Raw genomic sequence first — 24804 nt, 5'->3', positions numbered from 1 at the left:
TTTCTCTACATTATTGCCAATACTTGTTATCTTCTCTGTTTTTCATCCTAACAAGTATAAAATGATATCTTACTGTACTTTTGATTTGTGTTCCCTGATGATTAGTGATGTTGAATATCTTTTCATATGTCTGTTAGCCATATGAGATATGTCTGTTGCCTTAGAGATATGTCTATGGAAATCCTTTGTCCATTTTTTAATTGGTTTGTTGTTATTTTTGCTATAAGGTTGGCTGTATTCCTTACATATTTTGGATATTAACCTGTTATATTATATATGACTTATACATATTTTCTTACAACATGGAGGCTCCCTTTTTGCTCTATTAATTGTTCCCTTGCTGTGCAGAAGCTTTTTATTTTGGCATAGTGCCTCTTGTCTTTTTTGCTTTTTTTGTCCTTTTGGTGTCATATACAATTAATCATTGCCAAGATGAATGCTATGAAACTATTTTCTTTCTTTCTCTTTTTTCCCCTAGGAGTTTTACAGTTCCAGATCTTACATTTCAGTCCATTTTGGGTTCATTTTTGTATATGGCATAAGATTAGGATCCAATTTCATTCTTTTACATGTTGTTATCTAGTTTTTCTAGTACCATTTGTTGAAGAGATTATCTTTTCTCCATTGTGTATTTTTGGCATCCTTGTCAAAGATCAATTGAATGTTTATGTATCAGTTTATTTCTTAGCTCTCTATTCTTCTCCATTAGTTTATATATCTGTCTTCTATGCTGTTTTAATTATTATAGCTTTGAAAATTATTTTGAAATCAGGAATTGTGATATATCCAGCTTTATTCTTCTTTCTCATGATTAATTTGGCTATTTGAATTTCTTCATAGTTCCATATAAATCTTGGGATTGTTTTTCTATTTCGGTAAAAAAAAAAATGCCATTGATATTTTGGTAGGGATTGCATGTTTAATTTATAGATCACTTTGGGTAATGTGGATATTTTCACAGTACAAAATCTTAGAATCCATGAACATGGGATATCTTTCTGTTTATTTCTAGCTGCTTTATTTTTTTTCATCAATGTTTTATAGTTTTCAGTACACAGTTCTTCCACCTCCTTGGTTAACTTTGTTCATAAGTATTTTATTCTTTTTGATGCTATTGTAAATGATCTTGTTTTCTTAATTTCCTTTTTGGATGGTTTGTTGTTACTGTATATAAATGCAACTGATTTTTGTATGCTGACTTTGAATCCTGCAACTTTACTGAATTTTTTATTAGTTCTAAGAGGTTTTTGTTTTTGTTAATGTGGCCCTTAAAGTTTTTTTACATATAAGATCATGTCGTCTGTGAACATAAATACTTTTACAACAACTTCTTCTTTGCATGCCTTTATTTTTTTTTCTTGCCTAATTGCTTTGGCTAGGACTTCTAATTTTTTATTGAATATAAACAGAAAAAGTAGGCATACTGTTGTATCCCTGATTCAGAGGAAATGTTTTTCACTGCTGAATATGATGATAGCTGTGGGTTTCATATATGGTCCTTATTATGCTGAGGTAGTTTCACTCTGTTCCTAAAGTTTTGTCCGTTGGTGAGTTTTTAGCATAAAATAGTGTTGAATTTTGTCATCTGCTTTTTGATGAAGCATTTTTGGTCAAATATTGACATATATTGACATGGTCATCCCTAATTCTGTCATTGTAGTGTATCACATTAATTTCTTTGTGCATGTGAATCTTTCTAGCATCTCAGGGATAAATCTAAGTTGGCCTAGATAAATCTAAAGTTATAATCCTTTACATGTTCTATTGAATTTGGTTTGCTAGTAGTCTTTGGAGGATTATTTATTCTGTGTTTATTAGGAATATTGGCCTATAGTTTTCTTGTAGCATCTTGTCTGGTTTTGGTATCAAGGTCTTATAAGACCAGCTCCTAATGCATGGTCTTATAAAATGAGTTTGGAAGTATTCCCTTCTCTTGAAACTTTGGAAGAGTTTGAAGGAGGATTGGCATTAAGATTTCTTTAAATGTTTGGTAGAATTCACCAGTGAAGTCTTCTGGTTCTAGGCTTTTCTTTGTTCAGAGATTTTTAAATTACTGATTCAGTCTCATTACTAGTTGTAGTTTTGTTCAAAACTGATTGAAACTGATTTTCCTTTTCTTCATTTTTTGAAGCCTTTCTCATAATAGCACTTTACAATACTTTCTTTAGAGAAGCTAGAAAGATGATTCAGTCTTTTCTGGTGTTTAGGGTTTTTTGTTTTTTTGTTTTTGTTTTTGTTTTTTATTTTTGCTTTTCATTTTGTTTTTTTTTTTGTATGTGATATGTAATCTTATATACAGACACACTGCTTGAGAAGAATTACTACAGTTTTGTGCCCTTCACAATGAATAATTTTGATATATATTCTGTGATTTTTGTAAAAGATAACAATATGAATGATGTATTTAAAATTTTATATCTTGTGTTTTGAATATATTTCTGTTAAGAAAAGACTTCATTTAATTTGACATTGGTGAAAACTGGTTTATCACTTAGAATTTTACACATACAATGTTTAGAAGAATTTTCTAAACTAACTTCTGGCTCTATACATTTTGAAACTCGTTTCTCCTTAAATATTTATATACGTCTGGTCCCAGATATTGTAGGACATTGTGAATATGGACTCTTTGCTTAACCCTACAGTGACAGTTTTAATAGGAGGTGTAATTGAGTATTATATGTAATATAATATTTATGTGTTTTAAACATATGAGAACATTTACACCAACATTATTGAAGAGGCAACCATCATGAGCTCTCCCTAGTGGCAAACTTTGTGCCTGAATTCATACATAAAGAAATATAAAATAGCAATTTAAAGCGATTAAATGGTGTTCCAGTCCTAATGTGCATTATTTGGAGACCATTACAGCAGACCCATTCTATAGATTAAAGCAATATTTTGTATCATTTCCCATTTGTCTTCTCTTCTCATACTTGTTCATTGCTCCAGAGCAGTACAAGCATCTTGCCACCAAGACATACCTCTCACCCCCCATCCTGTTTTCGTCCAACTTTATTGCTATTTTGATTATTTAGACTTTCTCACTCTCTTGTCCTCTTGCTTCTAGCACTCAACAGTTGACCTCTTAAAATACTGTGAGAAGAAATCAGGTGCAGGATTCTTGTTAGAGTGAAGGGGAGGAAACAATTTGACTTCTTTAGCAGTTGAATGAAATGAAAGAAGGGACAATGGGCAATGCTCACTCCTTAATGATGCTTGACTTGGTCATATCGACTGGAGAAGGACAAAGAAAAAAAAAAGAGTGAAAGCAGAGTTCTTTATTTAGGTTACAAGATCTAGTTATAAGACATGGTCAAATTATATAATTTTACAGATACCATTTTGTAGATAGCACTGTAAAGATGGAATCTCTTAACATCTTTTTTTTTTTCCTCAGATGAATTTTAGATTCTATTCTACACACTTTTGCCATTTAAAAACACAATGCTAACTTAAATTCTTAATATTTCCACCCCATAACATGGTACAATTTCCTCACCTTTAGCAGAGCCAGTGAAGAACTGAATAGTTTCTATGGTGATACAAAACAACTCAAGTCATTTATTTTGTAATCTTGTTAGTGACTAAACTGTTACTGACTTAAAATAATAAATGCAGCAGTTTTATATGTCATCAATATGTATAAAAGACTTTCACATAAAATTTTATAATGCAGCTCTGGAACTGAAAAACCTGTACCACATGTTATCTTCATAATTGCATTTGTTCTGGGAAAAGAAAAAAAAAGATGTTAATCATTGCTAAGTGAATAGGAATCAGTTATTGTAAACAAGAATAGAACTTCTTGATTTTTCTGCAGTTTTATCTAAAATTAATTATATTTATTTCAGTTGATTGAACATCTTAGACATCATATATTCATTTGGAACTGAACAAAATTTACTTAGTGAATATTCTGTTTTCTCTGTCAGCTGTTACTTGGAAGAGAGATAAAGTGTAATAGGTATTTTTACTTTCATTTCATTGGACTTGAAAAATGAAAGAATTGTGTGATTTTAAAAAAGAAATTCTTTATGATATTTCTCTCCATAATTATCTGAAGAATTTTATTAAAAAATTAAGTTCAGGCTTTTTAAACTCTTTCCTTTTACAGTACACAGAAAGTTGAATTTATCATAGGAAATATGTAAATAGATATATGTGAATTGTCTCATTCTATGAATATATTTGAATAGTTTCAAGCTGTATGAATAGTTTTGCTTCATCAAACTCTCATGAATAATTTGCTCTGTTAAAAACCAGACCCCTGAATTACTTACATTTAGCCTAGACAACACTTAACTATTGGTCATTATTTTAGTTCAGTTTACCAAGAAAAATGCTTTCTTATCTATGCTACTTAAAACTCCAGATCACAGGACATTTGTGATTTGTTATGTACACATATAGACACATTTCCTTCCCCACTGGCCTGTGTATTAAGTGTGTATGGACTGTCTGCTTCATTTATCTATGCCATGTTAAATATGTAGTAAGTGTATGTATTTAAGAAATCCTTAAAATTAACTTTGGTATGCCATCAATATAAATGTAATAGTTTGTGTACAAGATATAATTGAAACTTCTGTTTTTTTCTAAGTTTATGAGAAACTTTGTTATTGTTTATGACTATATACATGTGCAATATCTTGAAATCCCAGTAAACTCAGGGAATTTGGATGAGGGCACTGTGTATTTTGGGGAGATTATAGAATTCAGATAATGACAAAATATTAATAAGATATCTAAACATATATTATGTGGAGTGTCTAAATTTAACCCATGATAGTAGCAAATGCAATCTCTAAACTATATGCCTATTACACTCTAATCTTTATGAACTTTTTCATATCTATAATGCCCTTGCAACATGTTGCAAAATATTATTTCAATTCATATATAAATGTGGATGCCTAAGAAATTGATTAACCATGGTATAACCTGTTTTGTTGGCCAGATAGACATAGGTGTTGCCATTTCCAGACTGTGGCCAGGTGATAGCAAAGCATGTTATCAAATTATGGGATTTTTATGATCTTAAAAGTCATAGGAAAATCTTTAAAATATGTTAAATCAAACCAGATGTAGAAAGTTTTCGTTAAATTGTCAAAATAGTGCTGTAAAGGAATCGTTCCATTATTGCTTGAATAACAGTTAAATCTGAGACATTAAAATAACATCAAGATTGAAGTATAGCATAAACTTCCTAAGAGGAAAAAAAAAAAAGGCAAGAATTTTATACCTTCAGCTGAAAGTATATACTTTAACTGAAACCTGTTCTATTTTATTCATTGTAATAAAATTACACCCCATCAGGATTTTCTAAAGCTCTTTATATAACTGTCTTTATTGACCAAATTTAGATAGACTGCTATTACTTCTTGAATGACCTCATTATACTGTGGCTATTTCAAAGAAGGAAAAAGTACTGATTTGTTGGATTCAAATTCATGTATTATAATTTTACTAAGGTATCTTCAGTGATTATCAAAGCTTAACTTTTATCACATAGGAATTTTGATACTATCATCTCTGTTTTCTAGTTTTAGTGATTAAAACATCTGTTAAATCATTGTTTTTTCATCGTGAGTCAATATTTTGGTTAATTTACATGTAGAATGAAATACTAGCATACAGGTCAATATGATCTATATTTCTTAAAGATTAAAATTTGTTTTGTGCTCTTTATGCTACTTTATGATGCATACGTTAACCAAATCTGTATATTGGTTACAGAAACACTTTATTCATTTCTGTTATATAATATAAATGTTTCTAATGAACATTTAAACATTCTAGACCATAAGCACTAGTAGGATTGATTAATATTACTCTCTAGTAAGAGTATTGTTTCAGATTTCATTACACTTCCCTAGAACTAGTAGTAACTTTGCTTTTCTTTGATTGAAATTAGTAGTACTCTAATTTTTTATTGTAAATTGTATGTATATGTTAGCGTGTGCATTTATGTATGTGTGTGTGTGACAGAGAAAGAGGGAGAGAGAGATACAGATAGAGTTCACCCTGTAGCATCAGGCCTAAAGGCTAAATTCATAGATATGTAGTGAAGGACTGTGTTGAAATATGCACAAATGCTAAATAATTTAAAAAGAAGGCTATATGGGGCACCTGGGTGGCTCAGTAGGTTGAGCGTCCTACTTCAGCTCAGGTCATGATCTCACGGTCCATGAGTTCGAGCCCCGCATCGGGCTCTGTGCTGACAACTCGGAGCCTGGAGCCTGTTAAAGATTCTGTGTCTCCTTCTCTCTCTGCCCCTCCTCCACTCACACTCTGTCTCTCTCTCTCAAAAATAAATAAGCATTAAAATTTTTTTTAAATAAAAATAAGGCTATATAATAATGAGGATTACATTTTTGAGTAAAGTCCTCTTCCTTACACTAATATCCCACTGTGTCCTATTAATTTTTCTTGGGACTTCTATTCCCAGTACCATTTCTCTGGAACTTGTTGCATGCTGCATTCTCACAAGTGCCCGACAATTGCGTCACTTCTTTTCCATACTGCCCTTTGCATCTCTCCCAGATGTATCTTTCCAAAAATACTGCATTTATCCCAATCTTTGGCTAATTCAACACACACTCCCCATGGCTTTCCTGTTGACCTCATGATAAATGCTGTATTTTTAGAATAATGTGAACCTAACTCAAGGACACATCCCAGTGTATAGTCCCCTATCTTCATTTATAATCCATTCCCACATTATTTACCCATAATCTTCTCTAGCCAGATTATGTATTGCTACCGCTGCTCCACCCCTCCCTCCTTTCCAACCCTATTGATTTTTCTGTGTTTCAGCTTCTATGGCTGTGTAATGAATTACCTGAGAACTTACTGGTGTAAATAAGCATTTGCTTTGCTCATGAAATCTGAGGGTGGGCCCAAGAGGACACCTTGTTTGTTCCACAAGGTCTGGGGCTTCATGTGAGTGACTTGAATGCTGGAGGCTAAGGTCATCTGAATGCTTCTTCAGTCACAAATTTAGGGGTGATGCTGGTTGTTGTCTGGGGGCCTTAGTTTCTTTTCACATGTTACTTTCCACATTAGCTGCCACACATGGCCTCTCTGCATGAGCTAATGTTTTTTTTTTTTTTTTTTCTTCACAGCCTGTTAGCTGATTTCCCCACAGTGGCTTCCCCCAAAGAGAAAGCCATATGGAAGCTGTGTACTTTTCTATGACCTAGGCTCTGAAGTCACATATTATCATTTCTGCTTAATTCTATTGCTTGATGTAATCACAAATCTGCCCAGGTTCAAGTGGGAAGTAAATATAGTTCACCTATTGATAGGAATTGTTGAACTTCTGGAAGAGTATGTGGAATTACAAATACTGTTGTGGCCATATCTTTTTAAATTTTAATATGCTATAGTCATGTTCTGCAGTTTGTATTCCATACCTCTTAAAATTTTTCTAGGCTATTAAAGGTCCTACTAACCTTTCCCCATTCTGAACTCTTATAACCTGTGCTCTGACTGGCAACCACTATATTCCTTTGAATGGTTATGTTTGTGTGTGCATCTGTGCTATCTCCCCAACTATAAAGCAAATTATTTAGTGCAAGGACCTTACTTTCCTGTATTTATATTTACCACAAGGCCTAGCATAGGGGTTTGGACACAGTAGGTGCTTAATAAACATCTGGTTTAAAGTCAAATAGTCTCAGCATGAAATTAGAGCATTGGCTTTTATGCACTGTAGATGACCATGGAGGATAGTCGTTGTAAAGAATGCAGTTATTGGTTGGCAGACAGTGGATGTGATCTCTAAGAAATAAGTAAGCAAGAATCATGTTTTAGACAGAAGTAAATGTGCTGGGATTGTATGAAACTTGGAGACTTAAATGTCAATAAGGTAGGATGGCAGTCAATGGGAGGCACTTTTTTTGCATCTTAAATATTTAATTTTCTTTTTTTTTTTTTTTTTTTTTTCAACGTTTATTTATTTTTGGGACAGAGAGAGACAGAGCATGAACGGGGGAGGGACAGAGAGAGAGGGAGACACAGAATCAGAAACAGGCTCCAGGCTCTGAGCCATCAGCCCAGAGCCTGACGCGGGGCTCGAACTCACGGACCGTGAGATCGTGACCTGGCTGAAGTCGGACGCTTAACCGACTGCGCCACCCAGGCGCCCCTTAAATATTTAATTTTCAATTTAAAATGTATTTAAAACTCATTTACTTAATTCCACTGGCATTTCACTGAGAGTAAGACTAAGGGGCTAATAGGAGTAAATATTGTAATATTTAATATATTTAAACTGTGTAGTTCTATTAAGAAAAGCATTTGTACTTTGATTAATTTTTACTGCATTTTAAAATTAAAAATACTTGTTGTAACAAGCCAAGATATATAGGTAAAAAACAAGTCTTTCATTATCCATTCCCATATTGAAGGTAGAGATTTTGATTTGGTGTATGTTTCTATAGCTTTCTCCATGCTCATTTTTCATACTTTTCATTGTTTCTGTATTATTCCTTATATTTATTGTTTATGCCATAATTTATTCTGAATTATATAAAGCTCATGGTATGTCAGTGATAATTTGTCTATGTGCTGATTATGAGATTGATCATCAGTTATTTGCTCTAGGAGGCTAAATAATAGACTTTGTGGCAAACTAGTAACTTTGATTCTATAAAGTTGATTTTTATAGGATCACAGAAAATATAGAAAAATAAAGTCTTGGAGAGATGGGTTAAATTTTCCTGTTTGTTACTCCATTGTATGCATTTGTTTGCATTATAAGAACAAATAGTAAATCTGATGATAATTCAGAGAGCACTATGACTCTTACTGAAACATCCATGCTAGCCAAATAACATATATACTATGATTTCAGCCTTGTTAAAGTATTCTAAAAGATATGTAATTTTTTACTAAATAATGTAAAATTTCATACACTGAAAATTATCTGGGTGTGAGATTTTCACATGGAAGTTAAAAGCATGGCATATTGCTTTTAAAAATTTCCCCAGTCTCAGGAGTATTTGAAGGTTGGCCTGTGAAATAAAAGCAGGAGACCAAAGATCAGCCAAGTGAAAATAGTAGAGAGTTGCTGACTATTCATAATCACTCATTTAACCAGATCCTCTTATGTGAATAAGTTAAACCCAGATCTAGTTTTTATGTATTTATGACCTTACAGACTACTTATCATTAGCTATCTTGACAGAGCTTTATTATTTCTGACATTAATTTTAGAATATAATTGCATGAGTAATTATGACCTTCTTGAAAAATGAAACATTTGCTTGACAAAATATTTAAAGTTAAATATTTGTATATAACTATTACATATTTCAGATGGCTGATCACACTGAAGTGATGAAAGGCATTCATCAATACCCAGGAGTTCGATATCCTGTCCTTACTCCTAATCTTCAGGGTTTTCACCGTGCTGTAAGTGTGCTGCGAATTATTTTAAAATCAATGCTTCTTGCTGTTTTAAGGATCTTTACAAAGTTAAAACAGTATCCAATGTGGTTCCCTTGTTACCCTGCATAAATGCTAATGTATGCACACGAATACCTGGTGATCTGTAACTCCATGGTATTGGTATGGACTAAAGTGTTCCACTTAAATGGCCCTTCCATTTTAACCATTCAGGAATCAAAACACAAAAATAGTTATCCATTTTGCTGAAGTTCTTTTGAAAGTATATTTTGTGTTTCCTTTGTAAATAAGGAATACAGAATTTAACTTAAGCATTTCTCAGTACGATATTAGTGTTATTGTAGTGGATCATTTTTGCCAACTTTTTTGGATCAGCTTTTTGTTGCTGATGGTCCCTCCCTGTAGGTGAAGCTAACCACTGTTACTTACAACTGCCTCTAACAACTTTCCCTATTCTCCCCTTCTGGCTTGTTTCTCCCAATCCTATGTGATTTAAGAATTTATATGTGAAAAAAAAATCTTTGATAATGACACACACAAGAGGAATCAAGGCAATATTAAGAAGGCTTGAGGTGTTGTGCTTAAATGCTTTGTCGTAAAAGTTTTTCACCAGCTATTTCTGGTGTTAATTATTATTTTTCACTTATGTATTTGGGACTGTGTTGCATAAAGTTGAGGTTGTAGATGCTCATTGATATATCACCTGTTGTGTATCTTTGTTAAAACCATTCTTCTTTTGTTAATTTTGGTGTAAGTTTTTTATTCTACTCTAAAGAAAGAGGCATTTTAAGAAATTATAAATATTGCTGTCCTTGGTCCTAACAAAGTAATGAATGTCTCCACCTTGAAAAAGACAAGAACTGAGAGTACACCCTCAACAATAGCTTGGAAGGGCAAATAATGGGATGGAACACATGGCTTGGGAGTGAGGCATGCCTGTTCTCAAAGCGTGACTTGATAACTTATAGTAGCTTTGGGACTTTGTGCTAGTTATTTAGCCTCTTTGAGCCACAGTTTTCTCGTCTGTAAAATGGGTAAGATTGTGGGTTACAGATAGAACACACAAAAGTACTAAAATTCTGGCACACAGTAAGTATTAAAATAGAATTTTGATTTTAGAAGTTAAAAATTTATTTTTGGTGGAGGACTGGAAGCCAATTGGTGTTTTTTAAATGTTGAATTAAAAAAAAAGATTTTTTTTTCTTAATACGTTAATAGGGTATCCGAAAGAGAGGAGAATCTAGGCACAGCGCTACAGATACATTAATAGAAAGTCTTAAAAAATCCAGCTGGAAAATGAGGAAATGTGATATTTGAAAACAGGTCACTGGAGAAGTCTGGGGAAAGGACTTAAGATGGCAAAAGGGAAAAATATTAGGTTAATATTTTGGATTTAAAGACTAGGCAAGAAGATTAAGACATTAGACATGCAAGAGTATGCTGTAGCAGTCAAGGTATGAAACAATGGAAGCTAGCTTAAGAGACAGGAAAAAAATTTGGCGCAAACTCTAAATGATGAATTGGAAAACATTTTTCTGTTAGGTTATAGGAAGAGGAGAACAGAAAGCATTTACTACTCTTTAATAATTGGTCTAAAAATAATGTTTTCCATAGATATTAAAAGGCTTTATTGGGGTGCCAGTATTTTCCATAATTACAGTTAAAATATTTTTGATACCTACACATAATTTAGGAAAGATGAAATTAAATTGGAACATCATCACTGTTTTCTGTACTTCATAGATTCATAGATTCATAGAGTGTTGCAGCTTGGGGAATTATTTTGTTATCACGAAATACTTTTAAGTTTGAAAAGAGCTTATGTGGCAAGATGAGAAGACTCTAATTGTGAATTCCAAGGCAAATGTTAATGAATACATGTATGCCTTTATTGAGTAATTAATATTTCTTCTATTGCTATCATTTACATATTTTAAGTTAATTGTTTTTGCCCTTAATTCTCTTTTTTCAGGTTGCTGCCGGAGCCACCGAGATATCAGTTTTTGGTGCCGCATCTGAATCCTTTAGCAAGAAGAATATTAACTGTTCTATTGAAGAAAGCATGGAAAAGTTTGAGGAGGTTGTTAAGTCGGCAAGGCACATGAATATTCCAGCACGAGGGTATTTATGAAATTCCACAAATTCTAGTTAGTTATTATCTATTGTTTAAGTTCATATATGAACTATGTAGTTATTATTTTAGCATTCATAATATATGTAGGGTGTCTTTTGTACCTTGTATGATCAGGCCATCACTGTATAGTGATCTGTCTCGTGAATACCAGTTAATAATTATTAGAGTTTATCTAGCCTAGAGGGTATAGTGCTCCAAGATCAGAGGCCAACTTGACTTTGCAAACCTGACATTGTTACTCATCTTATTAACACTTACCCAAATGCAACTATCTTTTCATCTCAGCCTACAGATGGGTTGATCAATTTGTGTATACTCGTAGTACCATTTGCAAAGGAACCCTCTAATGTGGTTTCCACATCTTTAAAAAATTTTTAAGACCTATGACTTTTTGTTCCAAAATTATTTTATGTAGACCTTCAATCGAGTATTTATTTATTTATTTTTTTTTCAATGTTTTAAATTTATTTTTGGGACAGAGAGAGACAGAGCATGAACGGGGGAGGGGCAGAGAGAGAGGGAGACACAGAATCGGAAACAGGCTCCAGGCTCTGAGCCATCAGCCCAGAGCCTGACGCGGGGCTCGAACTCACGGACCGCGAGATCGTGACCTGGCTGAAGTCGGACGCTTAACCGACTGCGCCACCCAGGCGCCCCTCAATCGACTATTTACAACATAAAATTGAACCTTCAAGCTGCACCAGGAAATTCGGCCCATCTTTCCCCTCATTCAACATCCCTTTCAACAGTCGATTTCCCTGTTTTCTCTGTGTGACCCAAAAGCAAAGGTAAATGGGGAAGAGGAAGAGAGAGAAGATCTGCTTTGATTCTTACCTGCTTCCAGAACCAGCAGTTGGAGCATGTACTGCAAACAGGCTCTACTCCCAGACCCATGTTCTATGAAATGTATAATAAATGATCACTTAAGAAGGAATTTGTTTCTAAGACATTAGCTAACTTTCTATTGCTTTTTATAATTATAGTGGTATGATAGTCTTCTCATGGAAATCAATTAAGACGTATAGCATTCATAAGACAAGTCTGATAGCTATAATTAGATTTGGATACAGGTTTACTTCCTTCAGTTGAGGAGAGAAAAATCCGTAGTGGCAGGGAGAGGTTTAGTGGTTAACGAGAAAGACAAGTGGATCCAATTTTGAGTGACAACATTAGAAAAGGGTTAGAATTCAACCAAGGTCCTTTGGAGAGCAAATAGAATTAGACCACACCATGGGGAACTGTCTTATTGGTTTGCTTACTTTTGTTAGCTTATTTTTCCTCTCTCCATAGCAATAGTTTTCAGCATGAGTTTTTAAAGATACAAAATTGTTTTTGTAATTAAAATATACACATCACAGGGGCGCCTGGGTGGCGCAGTCGGTTAAGCGTCCGACTTCAGCCAGGTCACGATCTCGCGGTCCGTGAGTTCGAGCCCCGCGTCAGGCTCTGGGCTGATGGCTCGGAGCCTGGAGCCTGTTTCCGATTCTGTGTCTCCCTCTCTCTCTGCCCCTCCCCCGTTCATGCTCTGTCTCTCTCTGTCCCCCCCCCAAAAAAAGAAAAACCGTTAAAATATACACATCATGGAAAGCACATGCAAGAAAAATTTATAAACCAAGAAATGTGTATCCATAGACAGAAAATAAAGGATGTGTATTCTTAAGGCAAAAAAAAGGTGAATAACCACAAAACCATGTATTACAAGTTTCTAAATTCAAACATATGTAAGCTGTTTTGTCTCTTTCTTTTTAAAGAATGGGAAAAATGAAGAAGCTACTGTATTTTAATGCACCTTTAAATATGGAGTATAGATTTTACAGTAAAGTCACTCATTGGAAATTTGAAAAACACATAACTGTGCAAAGTAAAGTGCATGTGCAGCTTGCACTTCAAATAGGAAGTTTTTTTAATGTTAGAAGATGGATGTAAACATAAATTGTTTAATATCATACTTTATTATCTGTTTTTCTCTTATAAAGTAGAATAGGTAATATATTTAATAGAAATCTTAAATCCTCTTGAATACTGAGTTTTGAGCAACTAATACTGTCCCATCACTAAAGCAACTTTTTTTTTTTTAATAAAGTGTGTGTGAGTTGGGGAGGGGGTTAGGGGGTGAGAGAGAGAGAATCCCAAGCAGGCTCCACACTCAACATGGAGCCTGGCATAGGGCTCGATCTCACCACCCTGGGATCATGACCTGATCTGAAATGAGGAGTTGGATGCTAAACCTACTGAGCCACCCAGGCACCCCAATAAAGAAACTTCTAACCATGCTATAACTTAAAAAGTTTGCCAGGCCTTAATAATAAGGGTACAAAGTGCAAGATGGACAAAAACTGACTCACAGTCCAATGCCATCAGCAGAGTACCTTAGAGACTTACTGCAGAAGTATACAATAAATAAATGTGTGTTTTCCAATGCAGATTTTGTTCCTTTGAGCACAACTCCTAGATCTTCTGAAACAGTATTCGTTTTTAGAAATAGGCCTTTTAGTATGTGAGTTCCCTCTTAGTGCAGATGAGAATTATCTTCCTACTCCCCCAAATGTTAATAGAGTTTAAATTAGATTTTATTTTTGCTGGCAATCTAGAATTTAGATACGCAATATTAGAAGTCATAGGTCATTGGTACTCAGTTAAGAAAAAGAGTCATGTTCAACTAGTTGAAACTGAAGCAGACACCTCAGCATCTTACTATGGCAACATGGCAACAGCTGCGTCAACATGTACTTGATCACCGTCCAGAAAATTTATGTCATCAGCTGTCAGATTTAAAGGCCATAAGGCAGTACACATTTTATAAATGCTCACTAAAACCATTTAAATTCTAATAAAAATAGTAAACCTTCATATGGTCTAAATAGCAGCTTTTATTAAAGTTATTAAGGCTGTGATTTGATTCCCCCCCATCCTGTAACACACATATACACATGCATGTGTACACATTTTTTATATGTGCTCAGAACTTTACATAACATCTGGGACACATTGCGAAAACATACCATGCCAGATCATTGACATAAAATGCAAAGTCAGCTAACTACCACTGAATATACATTATATATGAATGAGCAATGAAATGTCTACATTTTAGACTTCATTTTTAATGTGTAATTCATATGACATATGTTTAAAATATCTAGGTTATTTTTCTAATATCAAAATTTTTAAAAAGTTAAAAAGGCAAAGAAAAATAAAAGTCTGTGATACATGTAATGATTTTCTCTATTTTTATCAATGCATTTCCTGAAATTATTATCTCTTGGTTTGTCAAGATCCTTCCAAAATTGAAACGTCTTCAAGATATGAAGTAGTGCACTAATATATGAGACATTTAGTTTTATTCCTTTTTGTCTGAGTATTGACCTACCTTAAATGAGGTCACAAGAATCACATACTCTCTTTGTGAGAATATTATTTTTAAAAAGGAAACTATCACTAAGGAGCCATTATTAATTTCACTACTAAAAGGCTTAGAAATATACATTACAAATTCAAAAGGTCAGTAGTTGTGCATATCAAAGCAAAACTTTTTACATAATTATATCTTAGGCCTCTTCTGTAAAATGACTTCAAATGATCTGAAGCATGATTACTCTGAAAGGTTGAGCCTACTAAAGGTTGAAAGAAGGTAGTTTTGTACCATTTTTCCTGGAAGCCAAACAAAATTACCATACTTTGTTTTAAAAAATTACAAAATGCAAAAATATTTAACTATGAACCGTAACTGCTGGATTCCTCAAATTCCCAGAAAAAATGTGCAAAATAATGAGAACAAGGAATAAAAGACAAATTAGTAGTTAATGTAGACAATCATATATAACTTTTAGATACAGAAAAACCAAAGATCATTTTAGGATGTGGTAATGGTTTACATTGCATATTAGTGTTTTTGTTTTCTCTGGGTAAATACCCAGTAGTGGAATGACTGGATGGTATGGAATTTCTATTTATTGAGGAACCTCCATATTGTTTTTCCAGTGACCCTCAATTTACATTCCCCCCAACAGTGCACAAGGGGTCTTTTTTTTTTCCACTTCAGCATCTACACTTTCTATTTTTTAAATCTTTTTCATACTAGCTCTTCTGAAAGGTGTGAGGTGATACCTCCTTGTGGTTTGATTTGCATTTCCCTGATGGTAATGAGTGATGTTGAACATCTTTTCATGAGTCTCTTGGCCATCTGTATGTCTTCTTTGGATAAAGGTATTCAGGTGTTTTGCCCATTTTTAATTGGATTTTTTTTTTGATGTTGAGGTGTATAAGTCCTTTATATATTTTGGATATTAACTCCTTATCAGTTATATCATTTGCATATACCTTCTTCCATTTGGTAGTTTGCCTTTTTGTTTTGTTGATGATTTACTTCACAATGAAAAAAGCTTTTTATGTTGGGATAGTCTCAATGGTCATTTTCACTTTTGTTTTTCTAAAGTGCATATTTTATGCATCTCTTGATCTATGACCCTCACCACCTGCTTTCTGCTTATCCCATAGCAATAATAATCCAGTCTGGTTTAACAGCTTCTGGATAAAATTGTATTATGTATATTAGTGGCCAATTTCTTCGATGAAATTAATGTTAATATTAGGAAATTCTTGTGCTTAATTATTTTTTGATGAGTTGCTTAGCTCTGTATAATTTCTTACCTATAAAATGGCCATGAAGTAAGTGCAGATTCCTCTCCCTCAAAGTGGTCAGTTTTCATTGGTTTTCCCGTTAAGAGATAATTTTGAACACAAACTTATTTAAGAACTTGCAACCTGTTTCTTAGCCAAACTATTTACGTTATGTTGCACATATTTCTTATTTTTCCTCTGCATAATACAACAGGCTATTATGGATTCTGATGCTGATCTTGAAGGTAGTAGTAATATTGGTGAGTGTGATAGTGAGTTTCCTTATTTAAGTCTCAATGTTTTAAATACACCATGTTTCTCATGACTAATGTAGCAAATACCTTCCATTGGACAGTCTACCCCAGGGGAATTCACTTGCATATATGACACCATCTTTCAAGTGTACAGTTGATTGGCCAAGTTCCTTTCCAATATCTTAGACTGAGGCCTTTCTGTTGGCCTGGAAGAAAAAATTTGAAGAGCAATTCAAAACCTCATTTACCAAAACATGGTACATAAAACTATAAAAATGAGACATCTGTTAAAGCTATTTTCTGTCATACATATGGTTTGTTTGAAGGTATACTTTTTTTTAGCCTTACATATTAATCTGGCACTGCTGTGTATCAGAATAACACCTACCCAGCAATAGTTAATATGTGTAAGCTGTGTTGTGTAGTCATCACTAAACAGCCTTCATATAGAGCCTTTGAAGAGCATGTTTTGTCATTTCTCATGAAATTAGCATTTCAGGGCAAAAAGAGAATTAGCAGAATTGCTCCTTGAGACCCAGGGACAGTATTTATTTCTTACATTATCTGTAGTGTTAAGTGCTTAGCAGGCTCTCACAATCTGTTTTTGGTTGGCTTATTAGTAATGGAATGCTATTTTGTATTGTTTATAGGCAGACATACTGTGCATGACTGCATCAAAACACCTCCTACATTTAAATGTCTTAATTATGTTTAATTGACATTACATGTCACCTCTTCAATCTTGGCATTGTTTTTCTCTTCTGAGGATAGCAGTCATTGATTGTTTCCATTGCAAGTATTTGTGACGTTTATTCCAGGCTCATCGTTTTTGTTTCTTTTTGCCAGAATGATTTTAAAGGACAGAGGATAATAGTGGGAAGGCCTTGGGTAAGGCCTCACTGTAGGTGCTTTTTCATGACTCAGTTTCACCAGATAAAGTTGTTAAGACTTGATTGCCTCAGTTTCTCTTTTATCATGATTTTGCACAATATTGATAAATGGCCTTCACAAGCACAAATAAAAATAACTCACCCTTCCATCCACAGAATTTATTGTAACACCATGCCTTTAATGTTAGCACAATTAGCTTCAGTATGATTGGCCATTCTTTTATTCTGTCATTCTATATAGTGTTTAAGGTTTTGTTCTAAGTCTGAACTCATATACTATCATCTTTGGCTACAGGATTTAGAAGTAAGTGCATTAATAGCCTGGATGTAGCTACATATTTAGAGTGAAGATCAGGAATTTCATAGAAAGTTAATTAAATAATGAAAATGGCACCTTAAATAACAAATTTGTGCATGAATTCATTCAGGAAATACTGAATGTTTTATATAATGTACTGTCTAGTGATAATGTATGGAATATGAAAATGAAAAAGTAGCCAAACTTCAAAGAGTTTCTAGCAGACTGGGAAAATAGTATATATAGAAATTGTTATTTAACTGTCAAAAAAGGCAAATACATTAAGAGACATACAGACAGATCCTATTCAAGTTTAAAGTAATACTATATTAAATTTCTTGGGGGTTATATGGAGAAACAATGCAGAAGGTGTGAATAAAATGAAGTCATTAAAGATAGGTAAATATAGGGAAACATAATCAGAAATAATGGTCTTTTCAGGCAGGGTAAGAAATGTACAAAGAGCAAAGGCATAGTGAAGAGAAATCTCAAAAAGCATTTAGGTAACAGGAAAGAGCTTACTTCCACTGGAAGGGGAGTTTTTCAGGGTGTATAGTGCGAGGGGGTAGAAAGAGGTTTCACAAACTGCTGAACTTGAATACCAAGTTTACTTGGTAGACGATGGCAAGTCACTATAGATTTTCGAAGTGTAAAACTAATTAGATCTATGCTGTAGTCCTCGTATTTTGTCAATAGGTATTAGTGTACAAATGAGCGGTGTGAGACCAGAGGCAAGGAGAGCGCTTGGCAGATGTATGCAGCTGTCCTGAAGAAAATACTCAGGGACTGTTCTGTATGTTTGGACTGGCACTAGCAGACGTCACATGCAACAGAGCTGGAAGGGAAGAACCAGGGTATCTGGGTTATTGAATATGTTCTCAAAGGTGACCTTTAAGTGATTTGGCAGGACAGACTCTGAAAATGACTGCATTTTTTTTAATGGCAAATGCAGGGGAAGCAAGAATGAGCATCATTTTTGACATGCTGAGCTTGACATGTCATGTCAATGTGTCAGGAAACCAATTTGTAATGTTCCTGAGACTTGGAGTTGTTCCTTGAGTTATCTATCTGCGTAATGATGAAAGACAGAGACTATGGGGGACTGAACTGATGCAAAGACTCCCTTTTCTGTTCCCATTACAAACATATGAAAATAACCATTTTTGAAACATATAGCTAAACTCAGAAAAGAAAGTCCTCAGGATTCATCAAAGAAAGTGTGGTGAGGATGCAGGTTGATGCCACTAGCACCTGGAGGTATCTATTTCAGATAAAATTCCTAGTGGCTCGAAAATGCAATTTTAATGTCGACATGATATAAGATAGATGTTCTACTAAAACATGCATTTTAAAGTGATGATTCTTGGAGCCTGGAATCTCCTCTTTGCCAATGCAAAGTCAATGGAATTTGTGGAATATTATGGAAACCCCAAATAAGAAATTAAGGTAGAAATTTGTCCAAGAATTGGTAAAGTCCACTGGGCAAGGACAAAAGGCAGTCATATCTTGTTTATAGAGACACTTGAATAACTCAAGAGTCTCATGAAACTCCCATAGAAACTAAAATCACCATGAAAAGATACAGTAAAAATTACAAACCACATGACGATACAAACTACCCTAGGAGAGAAAGAAGCAAAAAGAAAAAGCAGGAAAACTTTAACAGAAAAGAAGGAAATAGAATAATCTGAAGAATTTAAATTAACCCCTTAAAATACAGAGGCAAAGGAAGAACATAATAGATCTTTATGAAAATGATGAAGATTTTACAAAAAGAAACAATTCTTGAAATGACAAATACATTTATAAAGGAAATGATTGCATTCAGCTGCAGATTACATACAGTTGAAAGGGGTATTGGTGACTAGAAGTAGTATTCAAGGAAACTGCAAAAATAAAACACAGAAAAATCTAATAGAACTTTTCAAAGTGAGGTTAAGAGAGAGTGCCTCACAGAATTTTCAGAAGGAGAAAGCAGGGAAAGTAAATGTTAGAGATAGATTTGATGAACTAGTACCTTGAGGATTTTCTAGATTTGAGGAAAAACATCAGTGTTAATATTAAAGGAGTATAAGTCCTGACATTCTCATAGTAAAATGCAGAATATTAGATATAAACAGAGAATCCAAAAAGTAGAGAACAAATTACTTTAAAATTGCTATAACAGAATTACCATTAAATAGCAAAATTCTCGTCAGCAAAACTGAAACCAGAGCTAGTGAAATATGCTCAAAATAGCAGAATGACTGTTCACCTAGAATTTTATACCTAACCAAACTATTAAACATTAATGAAGGTGAAGTAAAATTATTTGGTGACAAAATAGTCTGCAAAACTTTACCATTACTGAAAGAACTAAACGGTGTAGTTCAGTAAAAAGGACATTAAGCCAGAAGTAAGAAATGGGATAAAATAAGAAATGGAGAGGTTGCAGTTTGGGGCTTCAGCAGAATAGAAATGATTCAAGATAGATCTGTGAGAAGTTGAACTACCAGCCAATTGAAAATAGATAAAAAGTGCTGGGGCATAGTAGTGAGATTCTTGAGACTAAAATCGGTGTATTAACACTTTTTACAAGGGAATAAATCAGGCATTCAAGGGGAGGTAGTATTGCTGATGTTTCAGTGGTTTTCAATTTTGGCAAGTTTCTAAATGGAACTTTAGAAATTATTTTGAGATATTGGTGATTGGATTTAGTTCCTCAGGTTTGTGATTTAATTGGCCTGGAGTGTGTCAACCATTAGAGTTTTGGCTTTTAAACTCCCCAGGTGATTCTGTGCAGGCAAGTTTGAGAACCACTCTAATAGATTGCTATAGAAATTGACTTTAGCTACTATTCAAAGCGGACAATATAGACTATTTTTATCATGGGGGAGGCCATTTCATACTCATGAAAATGTTTCACTTTTTACCAGCAGCAAGCTTTTTCTGTAAAAGACTGGATAATAATATTTTAGGTTTCGTGGGTCAGATAATCTCTGTGCTCCTATTCAACTCTTATGGTGCAGAAATAGCCATGGATAATAGGTAAACAGATAGGCATGGCATTGTTCCAATAAAATTTGACTTGCAAAAGACTAATGAGCAGGATTTGGCCTATGGGTCTTCGTTTGCCAACCTGTGCTTATAGGATGTTAAAGTAAGCTAATGAACGTAGTTGAGAACCATCACATTTGTTTCGGGGGGGGGGGGGGGGGAAGTAGCCTCATGTGTAAATAGGTGAGAGAAGTGGCTCACAAGGATGGAATAGAATGTAGGAAGATGAAATGCAGTGAAGAATGGAGACCAGGCAAACCTTAGGCCTGGGAAGGAGTCTGAGGAAAAACTTGAGCGAATGAAAATGCAGGTGATGTTACCAAAGGGTAGTTACGGCCAGATAGTAAAAAATGCAAGAAAGGTTGGTTTGCTTTATATCGTTTTGAATTTGTTGTTTTTTTCTTACATTGTTTTTCATATTTAGAGGGATGGCATGTAAATGGATGGCTTGGATTTTGTATTGAACCACATCTAGATATTTTGGGTTCAGAATGAAGTAATTATTCATTTATTTATCTGTAATCATTATATCTGAATCGAAAATGTTCCTTTTCATCTTTAGCCACCTTTTCCAAGTGTTAGGTTTATAGAACATTTTCTTTCTACATATCTTGTTTAAATTTATACAGGTTATTCAAATAAGATAATTATAGTAATTGCAAGAGCAGAAAAATGATTTCCTGCATAACTTTCAAGTTGTACTTGAATTATCCTATTTATCCCTCTGTCTTCTTTACTGCTTACTTGACTTACTGAATTGTTTATTTATTTCCAAAACACAACTTTTATTCACATCTTAATACTTTTGAAATTAGATTATGGTTTTAGAATCAATGAGTATGTATTGAATCATTGAATATATATGTATATATTTAATATGTATATTTTTTTACTCCAAAACCTGTTATAAAATTTATAGTGTATCTTATAATGGACAACATCTTAGAACCAAGGAAATATGGTATTATCTTTTGTCTTGTTTTTGCTTCCACCTTTCTGTTGGCAACCACTTCCAGAGTTTCCGGAGAATTAACATTTCTGGAAAACTACTCTGATCTTGTCACTATGTTACCTAATAATTTTGAGTGATCTCAAAGTTCAGACTCCTTGGCATGGCATTCCAAGGGCCTTATTATCTAAAGCCTGTTATATTCTGGCTCACAGAATTGGATCTCCAGCCTCATTTCCTACCACCCCTCTCTCACTCATGTGAATTGCTTCATCCCTGACAATCAGACACATGATGCATTATTTTAATACAAGTGTTGTAAAAATCTCTGAGGAAAGTTTAATAAAATGGGATTGGTGTTGAGCTGAAAATAGCTAAAACAGGCTTTTTCTAAAGCTTAATACTTTAAGATGGAAAAGTATCATTATCATTTCAGGAAAGGCTTGACTTTTTCTATTAGAGTAAATTGTTGAAGAAGCTTACAGAATATCTTTATATGGAGCCTTTAAAACGTAGACTAGACACTCTTCTGTATAGGATGATTTAGGTATACCCACGAGAGATAAACAAGATGAACTTTGAGGTTGTGGCCAACTCTAGGAGTTTTGGGGTGATTAATGACTCTACCTAAATGAGGCCAAAAGATCCAGATGGGAGTGAAGAGAAATTCAGTTAGTCATCTACTCGCTATTTCTCTATGATTCCAAAGAACTAGATATTTAACAGTTGGATGTGTGTACTTACTTAAATAAAACTATGTAGTTCACTGGTATTTTCTGCTTTGAATGTTCATATGCTGCTATAGTATAAATAATTCCACAAGATAAACACCTGTTACTCCATCTGCCATCAAATAACATTTATCAAATTGTCATTCTTAGAAAAAAAAATGAGTTAAGTTAAAAATGTTCCAAAATTGTTTTTTCTTTGTTCTAAGAATAATAATGGACTAGGGTAAAAAATATTTTTGGTGACTTTTTAGCTATTCATTTTTATAAAATGGAAATTAGGAAATGACTTAAATCATCTATATATTTATATGGCTCTATATTTTAAATTTAGGTATGTGTCTTGCACCCTGGGCTGTCCGTATGAAGGAAACATCACACCACAAAAAGTGACAGAAGTAAGATATACCTGTGGTTTTCTGGTTCTTGGTAAAATGATGTATAATATTTTTAAAAGCAGGCTGTTCTCCTTACTGTTGATTGCATCTGCACAACCAAGTTTCAGGAGAACCATGGAAGACAAGATCGATCACTTAACCAGTAGTTTCATTTTGACACTGAAGATGTATATATTGGCTACAACTATTCAAAGTTAAATAACATTTGAGTCTGCTCATGTTGGGGTTCATAGATGAAACATTTTTACATGGGTGGAACTTAGTGGGTGACCTTTCCACATTCCATCAGAATGTCAGGGAAGTTTGTACATACACACTTAAACTTTGCTTTGATTGTTCAGGTATCATCCCTGTGTTCTTGTCCTGCATACTTGGCCACTTGTATCAGAGTGTATACACTGCTTTTTCTGTACACTGTTCATTCCTTTGAGATCCTATACTTCGTCCTGAGACTCCAGTTCCTTTCATTAGAGAGCAGTTTTGCAGGAATAGATAATAGTCCTTAAAGATGACATTGTTAGAAATTCAGAACTTAGGATAAACCTTTGATTTGGCTAAAGCCATTCCTCTTTTGTGCCTTCATTTGAACTTTTGAAATTTGCTGCAGATTTTTCAAATGCGTGCTATCCCAGTCTATTTAAGGAAGACCTTTGCACACAGAGGCAGATATACTGTAAAATAAAGAAGCTTAAATATTTTAGTCCTTCACCTATATGGTACCCTTCTAAAACTCCTTATAAATTTGCATTCACAATTACATACTATTTTCTTAAAAACCACTTTCAAAACGATAGAACTTCAGGCTCCACAAAAACTAGGCTCCTAATCTACCTGTCCACCAAGCCCCTTGCTTTGCTGCCTTTTGCCTCATGGATGAGGTCTGTGGATGGACCACACATACCCTCAGGCTCTCCATGTCTGAGGATGTCTGAGGAGTTGCTGAAGAGAACTGCGTAACAGGCAGATTGGAGCATTAAGAATGCATGACCAGCAACCTTAAGTGAGTCATCTAGACTTAACCTTAGTTATCCAACATAAAGGGAATTTGCAGCTTACTTGGCATAAGTGCATCCATTCATGAACCAGAAGTATTGAGTTAGAAATACTAAGAGACTCTACCAATCACACAACTACTTAGTGACAAAGCTGAAAGTATTTTTGATATCTCGTGACCTCAAATCTCATGCCTTGAGAAATACTACTTCCAAAGTAAATTTGTAATGCTTCTGTTTGTTTAAAGGGCTGAGAAAGTAAGCCTCCCATAATTGAAATTGTAGCTTATAATTGCATAACTGAACATGGAGATGGGCAGTTATGATTTTAAGGCCAACTTGAATATTAGAAAAAGATAATTATAGTAATGTCTTTAAAACTTTTATATAATAGTTGGGATTTAATAACCAAGGAAAAGGACCAGAAAATTAAAATATGTGTTTCCCATGAATACATAACTGATCTTAGGTATGACTTTTACTTGTAGATGATGTCTGCTAAGGAGTAACAGGGTTTGAATTTGTTCATTTCCATTATTATTATTATTTATTTATTTTTTACTAGCTTCTCACCTTTCCCAACAGGTATCTAAAAGATTGTATGGCATGGGCTGTTATGAGATCTCTCTAGGAGACACTATTGGAGTGGGAACTCCAGGAAGCATGAAAAGAATGTTGGAGAGTGTCATGAAAGAAGTCCCACCCAGTGCGCTTGCTGTTCACTGCCATGACACGTATGGACAAGCCTTAGCAAATATCCTTACGGCCCTTCAGGTATTTTGTGTTATTTGTGTCTAAGTGTAAAATGGGTATCCTTAATGATAATATAAACACGTTAAAGGGTTTAGTGAGGTAATATTTATAAATTGCTACGAATATAATATTTAAACTACCCACCCCATGACAAGTACTCAGGAAACATCTGCAAATTGCGCATTTATTTTTAGGGCAATGATGTCTCCTTTTCCTGTTAATTTTATTTGATAAAATTTCTCTTTTTTTTTTTTTTTTTTTTTTTACTAAAGGGTAGTTCAATATTAGTTTTAGGTGCAACTTTTTTTTTTTTTTTTTTTTTTTTTTTTTTTTTT

At 34.0% G+C, this 24804-nt stretch overlaps 1 protein-coding gene across 4 annotated transcripts in view; it reads left to right on the top strand.

The window, feature by feature from the left end:
* Positions 1-24804, top strand: part of HMGCLL1 (3-hydroxymethyl-3-methylglutaryl-CoA lyase L1) — a 193777-nt gene that overhangs the window by 66994 nt on the left and 101979 nt on the right. For all 4 annotated transcript variants that reach the window (XM_058734303.1, XM_058734300.1, XM_058734302.1 and 1 more), the window contains 4 exons: positions 9328-9423; positions 11390-11538; positions 22661-22724; positions 24302-24490. In XM_058734303.1, coding sequence (XP_058590286.1) covers positions 9328-9423; positions 11390-11538; positions 22661-22724; positions 24302-24490 — 498 coding nt within the window. The remainder of the gene's footprint in view (positions 1-9327; positions 9424-11389; positions 11539-22660; positions 22725-24301; positions 24491-24804) is intronic.

Source organism: Neofelis nebulosa, chromosome 6, assembly GCF_028018385.1.
Source record: "Neofelis nebulosa isolate mNeoNeb1 chromosome 6, mNeoNeb1.pri, whole genome shotgun sequence".
NCBI lineage: Eukaryota > Metazoa > Chordata > Mammalia > Carnivora > Felidae > Neofelis > Neofelis nebulosa.
Note: the sequence above shows the minus strand (reverse complement) of the source record. Positions and strands in the feature narration are given on the sequence as shown.